This window comes from Xenopus laevis, chromosome 5L (assembly GCF_017654675.1).
Source record: "Xenopus laevis strain J_2021 chromosome 5L, Xenopus_laevis_v10.1, whole genome shotgun sequence".
NCBI lineage: Eukaryota > Metazoa > Chordata > Amphibia > Anura > Pipidae > Xenopus > Xenopus laevis.
The window spans coordinates 41,138,505-41,160,876 of NC_054379.1; the positions used below are offsets into that span (position 1 = coordinate 41,138,505).

Here is a 22,372-nt window from a genome sequence, read left to right on the forward strand (position 1 = left end):
TAAAGGGGAGGGGAGGGACGAAAAAGTCGAAATGTGCTTGCAGCTACAACAGGACAAGAGTTTTTAAGGTGATAATAAAGCTCAGGACTCAAGCGGTTCACAAGCGCAGTTGCCAATAGCAACCAATCAGCAATTAAATTTAAACAGTGTATTGTAAATTGTAAAATTAAAACATAGACCTCATCAAATCTAATGCCAACTGCACTTGTGTAAATCAGAGTCTATATTAGTAAATAAGCCCCTGAATGTTGTCAAAGGCCCTTGTGCAAGTTAGCAAAAAAGATCTTTTTTTTGTTTGGCCGACAATTTCCATTTTAGCAACAACTACATATGGAATAATAGGTAACAACTGCATGTTATTGTACACTGGTAGAAATAAAACTGATTGTCAAGACTTTTCAACTACAGTAGGACATATATTACAAGTCTTGATGCATCTTGAGGGCTATAATTAGGCATCTTTCCCATTCATTACTACAGAGTTTGATCAACAATGATTTAATGGATAAAAACTTTCATCAATATTAACTGTTCATGCCTTTATTTCTTTGACCATTATGACATCATAGTGATCCTTTGACCATTATGACATCATTATGATTTTTTGACCATTATGACATCATAATGACATCATAATGATCTTTTGACCATTATGACATCATAATGATCTTTTGACCATTATGACATCATAATGATCACAGTAAAGCTTAAGGTTCAGCAGGATATTGTAGTCATTTTACACTTGACTTTCAACGGAGACAGAGAGAATGAATTCGATCTGTCTTTTTTTTCTTACAATCTTATTTTTAACAACATCTATTAATGGAACAACAGGTATTTATTTAATATTTACTTATTAATACAGAATATAGAACCTATTGCCAAAATTTCTGTGCTACTATAATAAATAGAAGATAAGTTTTTCAAGGTGATATCTTGACTGCTGTACTTACGGGTAGGGATGGGCGAATTTTTTCGACTTGTTTTGCCTCAAAAATGACGCCCATAGACTTGTATGGCGTTGTGCGTAAAAAAAAAAACCTAAAAAAAGACGCACGCCAAAACAATTTAGCCGCGCGACAATTTTTTTTTGACATTTCGATGGCGGCAAATTTTTGGCGGAACAAAACGGGTCAAATTCGCCCATCCCTACTTACGGGTCATTCACATTGAATTTGACAATAGGGAATTATTAACAAGATTGCTCCTTTCCTTTAAATTTGTAAATAAAATAAAAACTTATATAATTGAATTTAACGCTATTACCTTCACTGCACCCCACATCATTTAACCATTTTTTTTTAATTAAAAATATAAGTCAAAGGAATAATTTTTGGTAACAAGTCCATAGACTAGGCAAACACTGGATATTAGTATGACGATGTATTTTTCTCATAAAAGACATTTTACAAATCATGTTTTTTTTATTACAGAACCTAATGATCTACAGCGGAAAGAATTACAACAGAAGAAGGATTTGCTAAGTCAAAATATTGAGGAATTGAAACTTACCTTTAGTAAGATACACAATATTTTATTAAACATTTTGTGAACTTTTCTTAGTACTGTAATAAAAATATTTGGGGAAACACCAGTATCAAAGGTGACAATATATGCACAGATAGAAACTTCGTTTTCTACAATATTCGGTGCATGTATGGTGGGAAACAAGCCAAACTGATATCTGCAAGACTTGGATATCGCGCCTTTGAAGGCACCCAAATATCGGGCAGGGGATAATGCTTAATTGTCCGATAGAGGTAGAATTCTATTGTTTCTACCTGTTTATCTGAGGATTCAGCTCTTAACTTTTTTAATGAAATTGATCGTAATTGTTACGAGTATGGCCACCTTAAGGGTTCCCAAGCCAAAATATACATGTTTACTTTATGGGTCAGATTTATCAAGGGTCGAAGTGAATTCGAGGGAATTTTCGAAGTAAAAAAAATTCGAAGTCATTTTTGGATACTTTGACCATCGAATAGGATACGACTTCGACTTTGATTGGAAGTAAAATAGTTAGAATATTCGATAATCAAAGTACTGTCTCTATAAAAAAACTTTGATTTCAATACCTCGCCAAATTAAACCTGCCGAAGTGCTATGTTAGCCTATATGGACCTTCTAGAGCATTTTTCTAAGTTTTTTGAAGTCGAAGAAAAATTGTTTGATCGATGGATGAAATCCTTCGAAACGTTTGTTCGAATGATTTTACTTCGACCGCAAATGGCCAGATACTATGTAAAAAAACTATGACTTCAATATTCAAAATCGAAGTATTCCAATTCGACCCTTGATAAATCTGCCCCTATGTGTTTTTGGTGCAGGCTTGTCTGTCCTTTTAGTTCAGTAGAACTAATGAGATGTTTTTGTGGTTTTTACAGATGGCAGACCCACAAATTTTAAAAGTAAAGAAAATGATTTGCCCCCTGAAGCACAAGAGAAAGGTAAGATTTATTATTTTGATCAGCTAACCTGTAACATTGTCCATACTGCTCTAAGAAAAGATACATAACATAGGTTCATCTTTTACCCTTTAATAGTACTACTGTAAATCATAAGGCCATAGGTATTTGCTTGCCCAGAACTAAGTAAACACAGAATAAAATGTTCTAGTTAAGAGACCCAGTGACATTTTATATTACTCAATTATCCTTTACCGGTAGTTAATTGCAGGGTCGGACTGGACATGGGGGGGCCCACCGGGTAACTATACTCCGGCCCCCCGCGCGCATGCGCAAGCGTCTGGCCGCTCGCCATCGCGCATGCGCGAATGTCTCGGCGCACGCTGGTGTGCGCGCAAACGCCGGTGCGCATGCGCAAACACCGACGCGCATGCGATACCGGCAAACAGATTAATTTTTATTTGGGGGCCCAGACATCGGCGGAGGGGGGCCAGAACATTGGGGGAGGGGGGCTGGGCCGGCGGGGGCCCATGAAGGCCGGGGCCCACCGGGTTTTTTCCCGGTTTCCCGCCGGCCCAGTCCGACACTGGTTAATTGCACGCATTCCGTAATATTCTAATGTGATTGAAACACGTTTAAATTTGCTTTATATTATCAATAGTGATGGGCGAATTTGCGTCGTTTCGCTTCGCCGTAAAATTGGCTTATTTCCAGCGAAATCTCCGCATCTCGTTTTTGACACCAGCGTCCGTTTTTGACGCCGGCGTCCGTTTTTTTCGACGCCGCTGAAAAAATCTTTTTCACGCCGGCGAATTTTCGCGCCCGTTTCGCTAATTTATTCGCTGGTGGCGAATCGCGCAAATTCGCGCCTGGCGAATAAATTCGCCCATCATTAATTATCAACCGTAAATCACAGAAATCATCTACATCAACAGCTAATTATTGAATTCTCCATTTATTCAAAAACTATGCAACTAAAGGCACACAAACAGAATATTTAAGGGTTTTATTAAGGGCATGGTTGATGTCCTATATAGAATCATATTGTTTTCATGCCCCTAAATATAGTGGATAATAGTAGCACTAATATACTTTATAGCCAGATCAGATTTTGACTAAATCAACACCCCTTTATGCAGTTAAATTTAAAACAGCATGTTGAGTTAACACTGTAACAGTATAATGCAAATAACCATATTCAATGAGGGTGTTTTACTATATTTGCAACTATTTGTTCTCGTATGTCCTTTAGCTTCTGTAATATTTGTTCCATTTTATTACAGCTTCCAAGGTCCAGGAAATACAAGAAAAGATGAAAAAGCTGATTCATACAGTAAAGGGCAAACACAGGAAAGGTAAATCCTTTAGCAGTTACAATTATGGATGCACCGAATCCTTTGGGAAAGATTAGACCGAATACTGAACCGAATCCTAATTTGCATATTCAAATTATGGATTGGAAGGGAAAAATTATTTACTTCCTTGTTTTGTGACAAAAAGTTACCTGATTTCCCTCCCTACCTCTAATTTGCATATGGAAATTCGGATTCGGCCGAATCCTGCTGAAAAACGCTGAATCCTGACCAAATCCAGAACTGAATCTTGAATTCGGTGCATCCCTAGTTTCAATAAAGTAAAATTAATTTACATCATATTCTCTAAGATTTAGTTCTCACGTTTCTTAATTTTAACTGTAAACCCTAATACACAGGCAGCTTATTATGTTCAAAATGTGGTTTACTACACGCAAAAATAATTAGAGCTGGCACACTCATTAAATTAAAATCCATAGTCCTTGCTTGCATTGTATCTTATATGGCCTAAAATAAATGCGGACTATGTTAAATAGCTATAATGTGTGGCTTTATAGTGTAAACGACTGCCAGCCATAAATATAAAGGGAATATGCTGACATGGAATATTTTGGTACATAATAATCTATACTGAGTTATATTATTATTAAACATTACCTGTCGATGACATGTTTGTTACATTTCTACTATTGTGTTGTCTTCCTTTCCATAGAAATACCAGTACCGGACACCAGGGATGCCTCAGCTACACCTGTAACAGAGTCACCTGGATTACTACAAAGTAAGTACATTTGCTTTATGAAATTGTATAATGCTTGTACTGCGTGTTGAAAGCTATGCATCTTTACATTATGCCTATTCATATGAAACCCACATTAAAGGGGGTATTTATTAAAGGTCGAGTTGTGTTTTCCGCAAAAAATTCTAGTTTTTCAATGGTAATCACTAAAAAAACTTTTTTTCGTTATAAATTTTAAAAGATTTATTATGCCATAAAGTTGCTAATATTCTGAATCTGAAAACACTACAGCTAAAACCTGTCGAGGTTATGTAGAAGTCAAAGGCAGAGGTCCATTTAACCATTTGAAAATGTTTTTTGCCATCATGATTTTCAGGTTTTTTTCTGTGGTTTGTGCTCGAAAACTCAATAAATTCAAGGCTTTTCAGCCTATAATTTGAGATAGTCGTGTTTTTTCACCTGATTGCTTTTAATCAAATTTTTTACATTTGGGTTGTGAGTTTTTTCAAGGTAGAAAAAACCTCACAAACTCGACCTTTGATAAATAACCCCCTAAATGTGTTTCAAAGGTGTATGTAGTCAAGCTGATTGGGCGCCTAGGGATAACCTCCCTGATATTGGTGAACTTGTTGATTGCAGCAAATGTTCAAGATGTATTATAACTGTTTAGTCAGATAAAATCATGGGTGTGCACAGACTACAGAAAAGTTGCAGATATTTAGAAATGAACATTTGCATATAATTCTTATAGATGTCAATTTTTTTAGTAGTACTAATAACATTTTATTTTTATTTTAGAGGGCAAAGACCGTTTGCGACAAATTGCTGAGAAAGGTAATATCTTAATAAATTCTTATACACAGTAGTGCCCTGTGAATTTTTAGTTAAAAATAAAAGTAATAACTCTAGACCCTGTCATTCACTCCTCATATCCAGTCACTTATTAAATCATGTCACTTCCACCTAAGGATCATATCCAAAATATGATAATTTATCGCCCAAGATACGCTCTAGACAACCACAAAGTTACATTTTTTTATGTTCAATATTGATTGAATTTTACTATTTAATTTAATATGCAAAGGGTTCAGATCCAGTACGTTATTCAGTAGATAGATCATTTAATTACATTTGTTGCCAAGGCTCTTTTAGATTCAGCATTAATAATTACATTACTGTGTGCTTTTGTTAGGAGATGCTGCGAAGAAGAAAGTATCAGATATGATAGATGATCTCAAGAACACCAAAGGTAAAACTCTCTAAAATATGGGTCATTATTTGTTTATAGACTAATCATTTTTGCAGGGTTCTTATTTGTCTTAACTGAATCAGATTCCTTATAATTATGTAGAATAACACTCTAGAGAACCGCTGTGTAATTTGTTTTTTTTCAACATTAATGGAATATTTTTATTTTACTCACATTTAGGGGCAAATTTATCAAGGGTCAAATTTCGAAGTGATAAATACTTCGGAATTCGACCCTCGAATCAAAATACTTTTTTACCGAATTTGGCCATCGAATGATCTAAGTAAAATCGTTCGATCGAACGATTTTACTTTGATGTGTAAAAATGGTCTAGAAGGTCCCCATAGGCTAACATAGCACTTCGGCAGGTTTAATTTGACGAACTATTGAAGTCGAAGTTTTTTTAAAGAGACAGTACTTCAATTATCAAATATTCAAACTATGTCGTAGTATCCTATTCGATCGTCGAAGTATCCAAAAAATTACTTTGAATTTCGAATTTTTTTACTTCGAAAATTCCCTCAAATTCACTTCGACCCTTGATAGATCTGCCCCTATATATGCATTTTTGGAAATGACTCTGTATTCGGCCAAACCCAAAAATTCCAGATTTGGTCCATCATTAATGTTTAATTTCATAAGCAAAAACCACATTGAATATTAAATTACAATATTTTTAGAGTCAGCATTAATAATTACATTACTGTTTGCTTTTGTAGATTCTGCAAAGAAGAAATTAACAGATATTCTGAGTGATCTCAAGAACAGCAAGGGTAAAACGCTTTAACTTTTTATTAGTAAACACCAATATGTTTGTGACACAATTGCATTATTGATGCAAATAAACATATTAAAAACACTGAACTACTTTTACTGTAGCTGCAGTTATTTGGGCTCTTGAGTTTTACGCTCAGTAATATTTGTTCCATTTTATTACAGATTCCAAGGTCCAGGAAATAAAAGATACGATGGAGGAGTTGCTTGATGCCATGAAAGAGAAATACAGGAAAGGTAAATTCTTCAGTAGATTTAATAAACTATTTAAATCTGCATATTCTATATTATTGTATATCATTCTATATGGATATTCTGCTGTGTATACAGTTCATTTCATATTTGTAGAATATTTTTATAATTAAAAGTATGCTGCTCTTTACACATTTTTTTGTCAAATATGAATTCTTGAACTGCTCCAATTTCATTCTGTCTCAGTAAAACATAAACCAAATAAGCCCAATCTTTACCATTCTTTGAGTAAATGAGCTCCTAACAACCATTATTTGTTTGTTTTTATAGGAAGTTTTCAACTGAATACAGACCAACCAGTAGAAGGTAAGAAAGTTTTTGTATCATGTCCCTTTACTATGTTTATTAAAGATGAACTTTAAAAACTCCTCACTAATGCCTGGTCCAAAACCGAACTAAAGTCTATAATTTTACCATTAAGCTGCTACTGGATAATGACTTTACAAGAAGTGTTTATATTTTATTTTTTCCTGGCAAAGATATGATCGTATGTCTCATTATAGAAAAACTATTTATATGTATATGACCCCATAGACAGAAAATATACCCATTAAAGCATATATATTAGCGTTCCTACTGGTAGATCAAGCTGCTTATTACATAATTATCTTTTACAGATATGCTGAAAGAAGCATTTGAAAATCTGGAAAAACTAAGAAAAATAATCACAACAATCATTTGCGTACTTAGCCTGATTTGTGTTGGAATTCTCGTGTGTGTTGCTGTATACAGAACTTGTCACCGAAGAACGTAGGTGTTATTTCAATACATTTCTTTTTATTGTTAACTTCTGTCCAGAAAAGTAACTTTATTTTCCTAATTTTGTGATACAGTGAAAAGGATAAAGTAAGCCAAATGGAGCAAGGCACTTCATAAGTTCAACTGGTCCTACTTCGGTGAATCTAGAATACAGATCAGGAGAGAGTTATTTCAAGGAATGGAGCTGCCTGATATCTTCAAGACAAATCTTCCAAGGCATATTTAGAAACACACAAGCTATAGAGCAGTGGTCCCCAACCAGTAGCTCGTGAGCAACATGTTGCTCTCCAGCCCCTTGGATGTTGCTCCAAGTGGCCTCAAAGCAGGTACTAATTTTTGAGTTCCTAGCTTGGAGGCAAGTTTTGGTTGTATAAAAACCAGGTGTACTGCCAAACAGAACCTCAATGTAGGGTGACAATCCACATAGGGGCTACTAAATAGCCAATCACAGCACTTATTTGGTACCCCAAGAACATTTTTCATGCTAATGTTGCTCCCTAACTCCTTTTACTTCTGAATGTTGCTCACGGGTTCAAAAGGTTGGGGATCCCTGCTATAGAGCAATAAATATAAGCAACATAAAAATATATGCAGGTGCATGTAAATTTGTCATACAATAAAAATCCATAAAACTACTCTTGTGTGAAGCTTCATTATTAATATGGCAATAGAAAAAAAAACTGGGTTTGGTAGGACCATGTAAATTTTGAAGGAAAGGTTATTATAAAGGATAAAAGTGCTCCTCGTGATGAACATACTGTGCAGCTTTTGGATGTGGAAGTGTAGTGTGAAAAGGATAGGTTACACTATTCCCTGTACCGGAAGAGCACAGACAGGAATACTCTGCTACATAGATCTAGTTGTCACCCTATTACACTTAAAAAAATCCCTTCCTGTCACACAATTTTGTCGGGTCCTACGATATAACTCGAACAAAGAATGGTGTGAAACCCAGATCAGTGAAACGTGAGAGAGATTTAAAAAAGCTTTAGATTCGGCCCGTGAAAGGATAAGAACCCCACGTGAGAAGTTTAATAGCAGTCGAATGACTTTTGTCATCAGGTACAACACGGCTTGGACTGAGTAAGTTGCATGGTAAGGGACAATTGGCCCATCATCAGGGCTGACAAGGATCCCCCGGTGATAGCATACACAAGGGGACAACATTTACGTGAGTTGTTGATCTTCACTGACCCGGTGAAATGTTACCAATGACAACAGTCATCCTGGCTCAAGTTTGGTAAACCGGGGGTTTCAGATGTCCTAATTGTATTCACCACCACACATGTTGTATATATGGTTACCTGCCCTTGTGGCTTAGCATATAGAGGCAAAACGGACTTAACCCTAAGAATTTGCATGGATAGACATAGATTTGCCATTAGCACAGCACTCAGGGATGGGAAGCCTGTGGCGAAGCACTATCTTGAAATGGGCCATAGATCACCTACTTTTAAATACACTGGTATCAATCATGTACCTGAACCCAGAAGAGGGGGGGATAGGTCCCAAATGTTGCTACAACGCGAGACATATTGGATAAAACGATTAGATACTTTAGTGCCAAAAGGACTGAAGGAACAGTGCTACTTTAATTGCTTTTTAAACTCGAGATAGTCTGTCTGTGGAAGGTTTTGCTGTTTCAGGAGCTGGATTGGCAGTTATATAAAGTAATACTGCCGGCATATTTATTGTAATGATATTATTGAAAATGAATTTATATACATTTCTACTAAAACTTCTTTCATTTCCATGAGGATTCATTGTTTCGTTATTATGATATCCGTTTTCAGGATGTGGTGCATAAGGGTTGACTAAGCTAATTGAAGTGTTATATTCTGTTGTGTAACATCTGATACAGTCACTTGAATACTTTCTTGCATCATTATTGTACCTGTTATCTTTTTTTTTGGAAATGAAGGTCAATAAAACATTAAATTACAAAAAAAGAAAAAAAAGAAAATGAATTTATAATTGAGTTATTTATTGTAATGAATTTTCTGAGAGTTAAAGTGGAGGTGGGTTTCTGATGCGTGGAAGGGTTACACCCAGGGAAGTTATTTTATCCCCTCTAGACCAGCTCCTTATCAAAATGGTATGGTTTGTAAGTAATGCAGGAGGATTTACTAAGTCAAATAATTTAACAATTTGTCTTCCAGGGCTGCTAAAGAAATATGCAACATACACAACACTGTATAATTATTACATCTCATCCCAAGGTTTGGGAACATGTTTTTATTCACAATTACTCTTCTTAAATTGGTTGCACAAGGGCTGATACCATTTTAAATCTGACTGTTTATCCCACAAGTCATGACCGCAAACTGCACTATTTGGCTGTGAGGATGAAAACGTCACCCTGATTGCAATGGAAGTGTGAATCTCCTGATATTTCCTATCCGCTAATAAGCAAAAAGGGGAATCATTTAGATTTTGGAGAGGGATAAACTTAATTCTAGCTATTACTATTACTATAAGTAACAGGGAGAGTGGGATGGATGAAGCCCACATTCCTTGTTTTAGGTTTGTTCCTACACAGTACTACCCCATTCATTGGAGTATCAACAGCAAAATTACAGTGAAGCCATCCCTGACCAGTTCAAAATGTAATTTCAGCACTACAGGTAGAGAACATGATGAAGAATATGCAGGCCCAGATTGGTGGAAAGGCCACCCAGGCCTAGGGTGGCAGGATTTTAGGGGGTTGTATGCTGTGTGACCACACTCACATTGGTTCAGAAACACTGGGGATGCGCAGGGGATACCATAGATTTTTAAATTTCCAGTGCGCCAATCCCCATTTTCCAGAATAAAAGGGAGGGGATGATGAACGTCAGCGGGCCTAGGGGTGCCCGCTATGTAAATCCGGCCCTGAGAATATGCATATCTAGGTTTACCTTCCTTGAGTTCTGCAAGGAAAGGGTTGGATTCAGGCAGCAGTATCATGTAAGCTCTTTGAGCTTTTAAACTAAATCGATCAGAGCCAGCAATGCTGCAAACCGAACCTGCCACAGAGAAAGAATGGGAAATTGTTCAAGGAAGAAAAAAAAACTCTAGGGTGGTTTTCTTTTTAACAGGCTGAAGGGTCATGATTAAGATTAACAGTTTACAAACCCCGATTGCATTACACAAGTTTAAGACTGTGCTGGCAATAATGGCAACAGTTAGGTAACAGTTTAAGGAGCAAATAAAATGAAGGAAACTGGAAAGTGAGAATGTGGAAAGATACCAGGGGAAGGAATATTGTAGGTTTATCACTGCAGCTTCTATAGGACAGAAAACGAGAAAAATGCAAATCTGAACCAAAACTGTAGGCAAATGAAAACATACAGAATTCAGACTACAAGTATGAGATATTTTTGCTAAGTGGATCTTCTGCTATTAAAACCCTCAAAAATTAAAGTTCTCTTAAAGACTCTTTGATTGCAGGTTACAAGGAATACAAAAATCTGAGTTTTACACAAGGGTAAACTTTTTGGCCCAGAGTATCTTGTAGGCCTTTCTAACCTTGGGAGAAGAATGTCGCATTTTCAAGAGTATCTGAGAGTTGAGAGGCTTCCACAGGTAGTCATCTGCCATCGCGACTGAGAATTGGGCTATGCATGGTATCAAGCTCTCGCTTACTCTTGAATGAAATTTCTTATCTCTTCCAAGTAAATTTTCAAGCTAATGGGAAGGTAAAAAAAACAACAAAACAAACATAAATTGTAAATAGAGAATAACCTTATAAATTCCACACGGTCTTTCTTCATATTTAGCTGATTGTAAAGATTATATTAGGGAGATCTTTGGCTGAATAACAGGAATGGATTAAAAGAGAATGGATTTAAAGGTGGAGACACACAGAGCTACTATTTGCAGCTACTTGTCACGGCTACAAAATAGGCAATAGTTATAATTGGCTTTGCTATGATACGTGTATTTTTAGCAGAGACACTTTTTGGTATGGTCTATGGCAGGGTATTTTTTAGGCATTTTGTAGCCACATCAAGTAGCTGCTACTAGTATCTCTGTGTGTCTTCACCTTTAACCAAAAGCATCTAACTTAAGACAGTGGCCAACTGAGATTTCGCCTGCAATTATTTAGGGCAGTGGCCCATGGGGAGATTTTGTCGCCTGCGACAAAAATGCACAACTGCGGGTGACAAATCTCACAAAAGCCCGTCTCCATTGGAAATATCGGAAATTGCTGGTGGTAAAACCAACATATTGCAAAGTTGCCCGAAGTTTCCAATGGAGACACAGTTTTGGGAGATTTGTTGCTCACAGTCGTGTATAAATAATCGCGGGTGACAAATCTTCCGCCTGTTTGCCAGTGGACAGTGGACTCGCGCAATGTGCCGATTAAAAAGCTTTTTCCACATTTTACACTACATTATACCTGAATTCATTTATATTTCCGGATAAGGTCAATGAGCAAATTGCAATAATAAAACAGACTAAACAAGAGTTACCTGATCTACCAATGGCATCATTAATGCTTCTGTTCTCTCCTTGCTCAGTAAATGCTGGTTATCATACAGAAAGATTTTGTGCAGACAGAGGATGAGTCCAGTAACGGGCAGCTCTTCTCAGTGTTGTTTTTTGAGTCAAAAATGGTTTATCTGATGAGAGAAAACAGTTAGGAGATTGGATAAAGTTCCTCAAAGTCAGTTTCTTACACTATGATATCAGCAAAAATGACATTTTCAGAATACAATTCAAAACTAAGCTAGGAGGTTATTTGTGTCACTTTTACATACAGGGTGGACTTATGCTGAAAAAAGAAAAGTCCATCTTCTGTTATTTGAAGAAAATTATACTTTGGGGAGTCATGTTAGGGTACAAAAGGGTGCAGCTCTTATCTTGCATTTATTCCCTTCACTACATTCGTCAATTCCACCATTCAAATTACTTTTGAAATAAAACATAACGGTTTTTATGGTATTTGTTTGAATCAGGATTTCAGCGAAGGGCTTTACTAAATGGCCAGCAAACAGAGTGAAGAGCCCTTTCAGATTACCAGCGATACAGTCTGCCAGACTGCATCATCGGTTTTTGCCCAATCAAAAAGCTGCAATGAATAAGATGCATATGCCAGAATCTAGTGAAGCAGTGATTTTGCCTTACCTTGAAGAAGAGCGGTCTGAATGTGACCTCTGAAAGCTTCATCACCATAATGAGTAGACAGTTAATGATATGGCCCTCATTGGTATCCACTTGCTCCAGATTCACTTTCAGCGAAGTGGGTCAGCCAGAAAAATTGGATACCCTCAAATAAACATACATAAATAGACTTCATTGTCCAATGGCTGGGTACATTTACACTGCATATAAGCATGTATTAGATTAGACCTGTTATCTGAAACACTTGGGAGCCAGGAGTTTCATATATAAACGGTTTAAAGCTACCTTGCTTTTAACATTGCGGAAAATGACACGTTAAAAGCAAAATCAGTTTGTTTTATTACACATTTAAAGCCTGTGTCAAACTGAAACACAAGCTGTTGTATACATAGCTTTTTAGTATAAATGAAAACAACTTTGAAAGTTCTCTCTTTAAAGGAATAGTTCAGTGTGAAAATAAAAACTGGGTAAATGGATAGGCTGTACAAAATAAAAAATGTTTCTAATATAGTTAGTTAGCCAAAAATGGAATATATAAAGGCTGGAGTGAACAGATGTCTAATAAAACAGCCAGAATCCAACTTTCTGCTTTTCAGCTCTATAACTCTGAGTTAGTCAGCGACTTGAAGGGGGGGCACATGGTACATTTCTGTTCAGTGAGTTTGCAATTGATCCTCAGTATTCAGCTCAGATTCAAAAGCAACAGATATCACCCATGTGCCCCCCCCCTCAAGTCTCTGATTGGTTACTGCCTGGTAGCCAGGGTAACCAGTCAGTGTAAACCAAGAGAGCTGAAAAGCAGGAAGTAGTGCTCTGACTGACTTGTTATACATCAAATCACTCCAGCCTTTATACATTACATTTGTGCCTAACTAACTATATTAGAAACTTTTTTTATTTTGCACAGCCTATTTACCCAGTTTTTATTTTTACACTGAACAATTCCTTTAAGAACAGGAACAAATGATCCCCTTAGCACTAATTCACTATGGCATACAAAAATCTGTAACTCCCGACAGCTGGGATTCCACCACTTGAGAATAACACTTAGGGGCCAATTCATTAAATTCGAGTGAAGGAATAGAAGAAAAAAAACTTCGAATTTCGAAGTGCTTTTTTGGCTACTTCGACCATCGAATGGGCTACTTCGACCTGCGACTACGACTTCGAATCGAAGGATTCGAACTAAAAATCGTTCGACTATTCGATAGTCGAAGTACTGTCTCTTTAAGAAAAAACTTCGACCCCCTAGTTCGCCACCTAAAAGCTACCGAACCCAATGTTAGCCTATGGGGAAGGTCCTCATAGGCTTGCCTAACTTTTTTTGGTCGAAAGATTTAATCGTTCGATCAAACGATTATTCCTTCGATCGTGCAAAATCCTTTGACTTCGATATTCGAAGTCGAAGGATTTTCATTCCCCAGTCGGTCAATTAACCCTCGATATTCGACCCTTGATGCATCTGCCCCTCAGTGATGGCTGGTAGGAGAACCCTGGTGGCCAGTTTTGTTGCTAATGTGGTTTTTTAATACCGTCACTCTTGCAGACAGCTGAAATGTTGGACAAACTTTAAGTGCAATCTTGGGCCTTTACAATGAATGTGCTGGATAGTGAAAAGCTCCATAAGATGTAATGAAATTGCACAGTACATGATTGATATCCAGTAGTAAGTACTACATACTAGGGACGTGCGGGCCGCCTCAAACTCGTAGGTCAGGCAGGTTTGGGCTAGCTACCGCAAATAATCTTCAGGTCGTGCAGTCCCTTCCACTCTCCCCGCTCACGACCTCACATTGCCAACCTCTGGCCGTCAGTTTATAGACTTGCGATTGCCTCACCCCCAATGACATCACTGCTGAGCAGGCGCAGGTCTATAAATAGAGGAGACAGGGCGGGCCGGGCCAGGTTGGGAGGGTGCAGGTCGAGGAAAACTTGACCCGCCCATCACTACTATATACTCTAATGCATATTCTACCTGCACAGACACACTTCTCTCTAATGATCAAGTGCAAATGAGCTCTGTAAAAAAAAGTAGTGACATAAGGCTCTAAAAAAATTATATCCAGTGTCTTTCCAGGTGTTTTAAATTGCGAAGAGTTATCTAAAAAGTAGATAACAAGCATATTAACTTCAGTTATGCCTGTATAATCACTGTATATAATGGATAATGAACATATTAATCCAAGGCATGCCAGTATAAGTCACTAAATAAAACAGATAATTATAGGTATGGGACCTGTTTTCCAGAATGCTCAGGACCTGGGGTTTTCCAGATAATGGATGTTTGTACCTTAAAAATACTAGAAAATCATGAAAACATTAAATAAACAGGCTGGTTTGGATTTTGGCTGTTAAGGATTATTTATATTTTAGTTTGGATAAAGTACAATGTACCATTTTATTATTACAGAGAAAAAGGAAATAATGTTTAAAACATTTAGATAAAATGGAGTCAATTAGAGATGGCCTTTCCATAATTCTGAGCTTTCTGGATAATTGGTTTCAGGAAAACCAGCAATTCCTTCTTATGCTGGCATTAATCTGTAACATGTAGGAGAATAAGTAACTGTTATAAGAGGCATATATATATATATTTTTTTTTTCTCAGGTCATACTGTGTTTATGCTTAAGTCCTACATTAGCCAGCTGGAATGAGCTCACGCCAAATGTAGTAATATTTTATCCTTTAAAGGAGAACTAAACCCTCTTGCTTATAAAAACCCATACCCCTACCTCCATAGTGTTCCCTCCATGCTGCCCCCCACAGGTGTTAACACAAGTAAATGTCCCTAAGCCAGTAATTACCCCTCGTTGCAAAGTCAGTGCAGTGGAGCTCACAGACGCCATCTTCCGGGGCTTCAGTAATCTTTGGGTCATTTTGCCTGGTCATGTGCTTTCAGAAAGAGCCAGCACTTTAAGATGGAACTGCTTTCTGGCAGGCCGTTGTTTCTCCTACTCAATGTAACTGAATGTGTCGCAGTGGGACCTGGCTTTAGTGGCGGAACTACCGGGGAAGCAGGGGGTGATATACTCCCTCAGGGCCCCCCGGCAGCCCGCGTGCCACTGACAAATGCGGCCAAATGCGGCCGTACAGAGGGAGGCGGGGCCAGGCTGCGCGTCACGCACAAGGGCCCGCCCCCCCTAGTGACGCTACTGTTACCTTCCCATTATTCTGTTGTTAGGCTGCTGGGGGGGGGGAAAGGAGGAGGGCAAAATCACTCCAACTTTCACAGTAGTAAAGAGTGACTGAAGTTTATCAGAGCACAAGTCACATGACTGGGGGCAGCTAGGAAACTAACAATATGTCTAGCCTCGTGTCAGATTTCAAAATTAAATATAAAAAATTTCAGTGCAGAATATATTTACAACAGGTAGATTTTGTGATAAAAGCATGTTCTGGTTATTATGAGAGTACTTAAAGGGATCCTGTCATCAGAAAACATATCAGTTAATAGTGCTACTCCAGCAGACTTCTGCACTGAAATCCATTTCTCAAAAGATCAAACAGATTTTTTTATATTCAATTTTGAAATCTGACATGGGGCTAGACATTTTGTCAATTTCCCAGCTGCCCTGGTCATGTGACTTGTGCCTGCACTTTAGGAGAGAAATGCTTTCTGGCAGGCTGCTGTTTTTCCTTCTCAATGTAACTGAATGTGTCTCAGTAGGACATGGGTTTTTACTATTGCGTGTTGTTCTCAGATCTACCAACTTGCAGCACAGCAGTAAAGAGTGATTGAAGTTTATCAGAGCACAAGTCACATGACTTGGGGCAGCTGGGAAATTGACAATATGTCTAGCCCAGGGGTCCCCAACCTTTTTAAACCGTGAGCCACATTCAAATATAAAAAGAGTTGGGGAGCAACACAAGCATGAAAAAGTCCCTTGGGGTGCCAAATAATGGATGTGATGGGCTATTTTGTAGCCCCTATGTGGAGTGGCAGCCTACAAGAAGCTCTACTTGACACTATACTTAGTTTTTATGCAATTAAAACTTGCTTTCAAGCTTGGAATTCAAAAATAATCACGTACTTTGAGGACCCTGAGAGCAACATCCAAGGGGTTGGAGAGCAACATGTTGCTCACGAGCTACTGGTTGGGGATCACTGGTCTAGCCCCATGTCAGATTTCAAAATTGAATATAAAAAAAAACTGTTTGCTCTTTTGAGAAATGGATTTCAGTGCAGAATTCTGCTGGAGCAGCACTATTAACTGATTCATTTTGGAAAAAAAAATTCCCCACGACATTATCCCTTTAAGCATTGACTAGGCTGATATTTTAACTTTAAACATCAGGGTTCTGGTACAGCCAACTTCCTTATCTTCACCCAGGGAGAAACACAAGTACGGCCCCAAGGTGTAGGAAGTCAGGACACATCAAGTACCTGAAACCAGTAAGTTAATTTGCAAAGGCATAAACAAGGGTGCTAAATACAACAGAGGGCAATGGGTAAGGAGAGCAATACAAATAGAATGAGCAATACTCCTTTGCTGAGTGTATGTATCAAGAACATGCATTAACCAATCAAAACAAGAGCCAACACATAAGCAACATATTTACACACACACACAGTGTAATATGTGCTGTGCATATGTTATAGCATCCAACAGCTGACATAAAAAGAAGCGAGCCATTATAATAACTTACACATTTTGTCTATTAACCCACAACAACCTATCTGAAGCCTGTATGCTACCTGCCTATTCATTGCTATAACATGTTATTACATGTTTCTCTCAAACAAACAGAATTGTGTTGTCTCAACAAAAAAAACAGTACATATCATACCCTAAAGGGGCATGACTGGTGACAATGATTAGCTCACTATTTATTTTAATTAATTTTGCAATAGAATTGCCAGTAATAAGGTATCCATAATATAATTCCATTACCCACTGTTGTTATGCTGCCATCATTTGGGTAAGCCATTACCACTTACTATACTTTTTCTTTCAATTTCTCACCCTAGGGGTAATGATAGGAGCAGGGAGGGGGGACTATGGGGGGTAAGAGTTTTTATTAGTTGGGGGGTTGAATTCTCCTTTAAAGGGGTTGTTCACCTTTAAATTAACTTTTAGTATGATGTAGAGTAATAGTCAAACAATTTGCTATTCATCTTGATATTTTATTATTTGTTTTTGGGTTATTTAGCTTTTTATTAGGCAGCTCTCCAGTATGCATTTTTCAGGAATTGGTAATATAAATAAACGAGGGCCTGAATAGAAAAATTAGTAATTAAAATTAATAACAGAGCATTTGTTTTTTTAGATGGGGTCAGAGATCCCCATTTGAAAACTGTTGAAATAGAAGAAAAAGGCAAATAATTAAAATTAATAAAATGAATTAAAGAAGGCCAATTGAAAAGTCACTTAGAATTGGCCATTCTATAACACATAAAAAGTGAACCATATCATGATGTCCCTTTTCATGCAGCTTACAAGGATAATAGCAGACAGTGCATTTTCAAGCATTTTGTTGCACTGTGGTATGGGGGGGACACTTAAAGTTGTCCGCTATTATACATGAATTGGAATCTCCCACAAACTCCCATTCTGTCAAATGACAGGTGTGTATTGAGTATTGCCAGGACTGGGCACATGCAAGATGACCCTTAAACAAAAAAGCTCTTACATTTTCAACCTGTGTGTCTAACTTGTAACTATATGGGATATTTAAAAATAAAATAGATGATGATTTTGAAAATATTAATTTCAAAACTTAAATCGATACTGACGCTCCTATAACAATCCTAGGGACGTATCAGCGTGCAGCAACTACTTGATACTGACACATTCCTATGATTTTTCTAGGAATGTATCGGTATTGCTTTAAATAATGACTAAAGTAGTCTGGGAACAAACAACTAAAAATGGCAAAATATATCAAAATTGCCTTGAATCCTTCTGCTATTGGGTGAACCTGGAATTAAACTTTAAGGGGTTCCCCATTGAACAGTCTTGTGCTCTCGAAAAACAACAATGCTGTCACCAGTAACTACTACCAACAAAATACATTGAAATAATAACAACTTAAAACTGAGCAAGAAAGCCAAAAAGAGGCAGAATATTAAATCTTTAGCCACCTTTTAAATGATTAGCTTTTCTTAGGCAGACAATTCCAATCGGCTCAGTTGGAAACAAAGCAATGATGTAGTGCTTCTTATTAAAGTCACTCACCAATAGCAAAGAATGGGTCTTGGTCAATTTCTGTAGCTTCCTTGGGTTCCTTGTAGCCTCTTTCCGATTGTACAAACTTGGGTCAGTCTGCGGCAGTGCCAGCTGTTTCAACTGTTGCGCCGGGTCTTCTATGGCTGGAAATGGAAAACAAACACTGTTTACACTGTCATCAGAAACAAACATTAAAGCTGTCATTCAAAAGGTTTTACAAGTGAGATCATACAATCTTTAACAGGAATTGTCCAAAGCTCACATTATTAAGCAGCTCTAAAAGGTCCCCATAGACGTGACGATTCTTCTTTGGTGAACGACCAATTTCAGTGCAGTCCGACCAATCTGCAGGGCCAAGCAGGGAGCTACTCTTCAGTTTTGCTGGCAATATCGCCTGAAATGGTCTTTTTAGTTGATGGACACATCGTACATTTAAACGATCATTTCGAGATAATTGTGGTCTCACGATAACGATTGGATCTTTTATAAATCTTAACATCAATGGCCAGCTTTAGTGGCAAACTGGGGAATCCCTTCAGCTGAAGCTTCAAGCCATCCTGCAGTTTTAAAAAATTGTGTACAAGCAACTGTGAAAATAATTTCTGTCCAGTTATGACAACTTTTGCCAATTCAAATTGAAACATGATCTGACATGATCAGAACAACAATTTCTCACAATTACTGCCCCTGAGTAAAAGGTGGAATATATAATGAACAACAGTTTCCTTTAAAACAAGAATAAAAAGCAGAGGATGTAACTAGTTTAGGGTACAGCCATGTAGTTTTCTACAACTCCCAGCATCCCCTAGAAGCCTGCTCCAGTAGCAACAAGAACCATTGGTTTAGCACCAGTGGTGCAGACTTCACACAAGCCGAGATTCTGTGCAGCCCCTCGTTATCTACTCAATATAACATACCTCCCAACTGTCCCTTTTTCAGAGGGACAGTCCCTCATTTGTACTGGAAAGTCCCTATTTTCTCTGCACTGAACAGCCAGAAAAAGAGTTACTCACTTAATTGGCTTTTAGCAGAGAGCACAGAACAGATGCAAATAAGATACTTTGTAACAAAAACACGAAAAAAACTATTTAGATAAGGAGAAATATTTTCAGGCTTTCCTAACCGGCCAAATTTTGTAAAATGAACATGGTAATCAGGGGTGTGGCCACACAAAGGGCATGGTCAACATATTTCGATGTTTTAGGTGCGAAAAAAAAAGTTGTCACTGCTCTAAATCCTGGATTAAAAGTCCCGCCCCGCAAATAACTTGTAGCTTTTTAATGCGCGAAGGGCACCTAGTCGACGCGACGCGTCACAAGTCTCCCGTCGCGGGACTGTGACATCACATTACATGGCTATAAAAACGATGGAGGGCGCGCATAACGCCATTTCATTTGAGCGGGGAGTGCGGAACGAAGCATGGGGTGGCGAATATGGGGTAGCGAATATGGGGCATATGGCGGCGAATATGGGAATGTCGCCCATATTTCTCACTTAATTGGCTTTTAGCAGAGAGCACAGAACAGATGCAAATAAGATACTTTGTAACAAAAACACACAAAAAAACTGTTTAGATAAGGAGAAATATTTTCAGGCTTTCCTAACCGGCCAAATTTTGTAAAATGAACATGGTAATCAGGGGTGTGGCCACACAAAGGGCGTGGTCAACATATTTCGCTGTTTTAGGTGCTAAAAAAAAAGTTGTCACTCTTTTTACTTCCAACATGTTGCAAGGTATGATATAAACATATAATAACATACCGCCCAACAGTCCTGATACACGCAGGACCATCCTGATTTCCGTATCACTGCTCTAAACCCTGGATTAAAAGCCCCTCCCCGCAAATAACTTGTAGCTTTTTGATGCGCGCAGGGCATCTAGTCCACGCGACGCGTCACAAGTCTCCCGTCGCGGGACTATGACGTCACATTACATGGCTATAAAGACGATGGAGGGCGCGCATAACGCCATTTCATTTGAGCGGGGAGTGCGGAACGAAGCATGGGGTGGCGAATATGGGGCATATGGCGGCTAATATGGGAATGTCCCTGTGATAAAAAGATTAGCTGTTAGTATATTGTGGTGGTCTGACTGACGTATACTGCAAGCTGCGGCCGTTCGCTTACAAGGACCCCTAGGGCTTCAGCGGCCATTTTACTGATTATCGCTTTACTCTAGAAATCTTGCAACTTGAGGTGTTTTTCTTTGTAAGGTCCACGTAATATACCGTTAGCTGCAGCTAGAGTCTCTGCTCCACCAGGGAAGAAAGAGGGAAAAAGGGAGAAAGTTTGAGGGCAACTTCGAGGGAGAAAGTTTGAGGGCAACTTCGGGCTTGAAGTGAAATGTCTTTAGTGCTGTGAGGGTCCCATCAGTTGTAAATGAGTAGATAGAAGTAAAATAACCCTTCACTGCCTCAGTGGTAATTTCGTAGTTTAAAAAAACATAATTGTTCGAATAAATTAAATGTAATACCACATGTTGGCTCAATTAATAATAAATATTAGATAATCCCTTAAATAAATCATGATTTGTGGGATTAACTTTATGTGCAAATCACTCAAAGTGCTCTGTGCCAATAATTTAACTTGATATGAGAGTTCACAAATTGATTTGAATATGACCCACTTTTTTATTTATTTATTTATTGTTTTTCAATAATATTGACAGAAAAAATAAGAGATTTGTAAAAGCACAATACATTAACAACGGTCTATGTGAGATTCATATAAATCTGCAAGCACCTTTTACATTAAATATTCAGATGACCATTACCCAATGCTTCTTGAATCATCCTGAATCTGTTCCGTTAATGACCAACTCTTAAAGTGCTCGGTGCCAATAAATTAAACTCAATCAACCAAATTACAGTATATCAATTCATGAGAAAACCAGTGAATCATTACAGCAATAATTAATTATAGAGAATTTAAAACCACTCATTATGCAAGGAATATAACCATCTAAATACCATTAAAAAGTCATTTTATAATTGGAAAAGGAAATATAGAATAGAGGTGGAGCTGTCCCGGTTGGTTCTATCCAAGCTCTTGGACACCACACGAGGGAGAAGGCAGTACACAGAGGACTGTGGCCACTATTTTTACCTTCCCTAACTCTTGGTAAGAAAATATATTTCCTGTAAGAGCACAAAGCGACCATGCCTTGGACTGGAGTAATATCCAGAGAATAAAAAGATACTGTGTGTAAGGACCACACACTTGTCCAGGGCCCCAAAGCTGTCAAAGGCTGCTCCTGTTAAAAAGAGTAGTTAGATGGCACCACCTGTTACCTATAATTAAATACAAGTTGATACAGATATCCTAAGGTGGCAGTCTCCTCTCTACATATTATCTTTCGGATGTGCAGTGTACTTAGATTTACTATAAATCTTATGCACCTACAATATGTGCCGACATGAAATCTGATGGCATCACTGTTTGTTATTTAGCTTTTTATGTAACAGCTCCCCAGTTTGCAATTTCAGCAATCTGAATGCTAGGGTCCTAATTACCATAGCAACCATGTGTTGATTTGAATAAGAGACTGAAATATGAATTGGAGAGGGCTTGAATAGAATGATGAGTAATAAAAAGTAACAATAACAAT

At 37.8% G+C, this 22,372-nt stretch overlaps 1 protein-coding gene and 1 long non-coding RNA gene across 4 annotated transcripts in view; one reads left to right on the forward strand and one right to left on the reverse strand.

Moving 5' to 3' along the window:
* LOC108716642 overlaps positions 1 to 21,010 on the reverse strand; it is a 63,009-nt gene extending 41,999 nt beyond the window's left edge. The window contains exons 1-7 of one of the 3 annotated variants that reach the window (XR_001935720.2): positions 20,527 to 21,010; positions 18,775 to 18,908; positions 12,601 to 12,742; positions 11,946 to 12,095; positions 10,999 to 11,157; positions 7,419 to 7,634; positions 4,376 to 4,469 (exon numbers count right to left, since the gene is read on the reverse strand). This is a non-coding gene — a long non-coding RNA (uncharacterized LOC108716642). Of the gene's footprint in view, positions 1 to 4,375; positions 4,470 to 6,189; positions 6,687 to 7,418; positions 7,635 to 10,998; positions 11,158 to 11,945; positions 12,096 to 12,600; positions 12,743 to 18,774; positions 18,909 to 19,027; positions 19,082 to 20,526 lie in introns of those variants that run through there. The other 2 variants (XR_005961218.1, XR_001935721.2) reach the window with 2 other exon arrangements.
* On the forward strand, positions 887 to 7,785 carry irx5al.1.L (iroquois homeobox 5 like gene 1 L homeolog). The gene is made up of 11 exons (XM_018262924.2): positions 887 to 1,517; positions 2,385 to 2,447; positions 3,689 to 3,760; positions 4,431 to 4,499; positions 5,256 to 5,291; positions 5,650 to 5,706; positions 6,426 to 6,479; positions 6,646 to 6,717; positions 7,003 to 7,038; positions 7,350 to 7,482; positions 7,566 to 7,785. The coding sequence occupies exons 1-11, from the start codon at positions 1,376 to 1,378 to the stop codon at positions 7,606 to 7,608; spliced, it is 777 nt and encodes a 258-aa protein (XP_018118413.1). The 5' UTR covers positions 887 to 1,375; the 3' UTR covers positions 7,609 to 7,785.
* Positions 21,011 to 22,372: the final 1,362 nt, after the last annotated feature.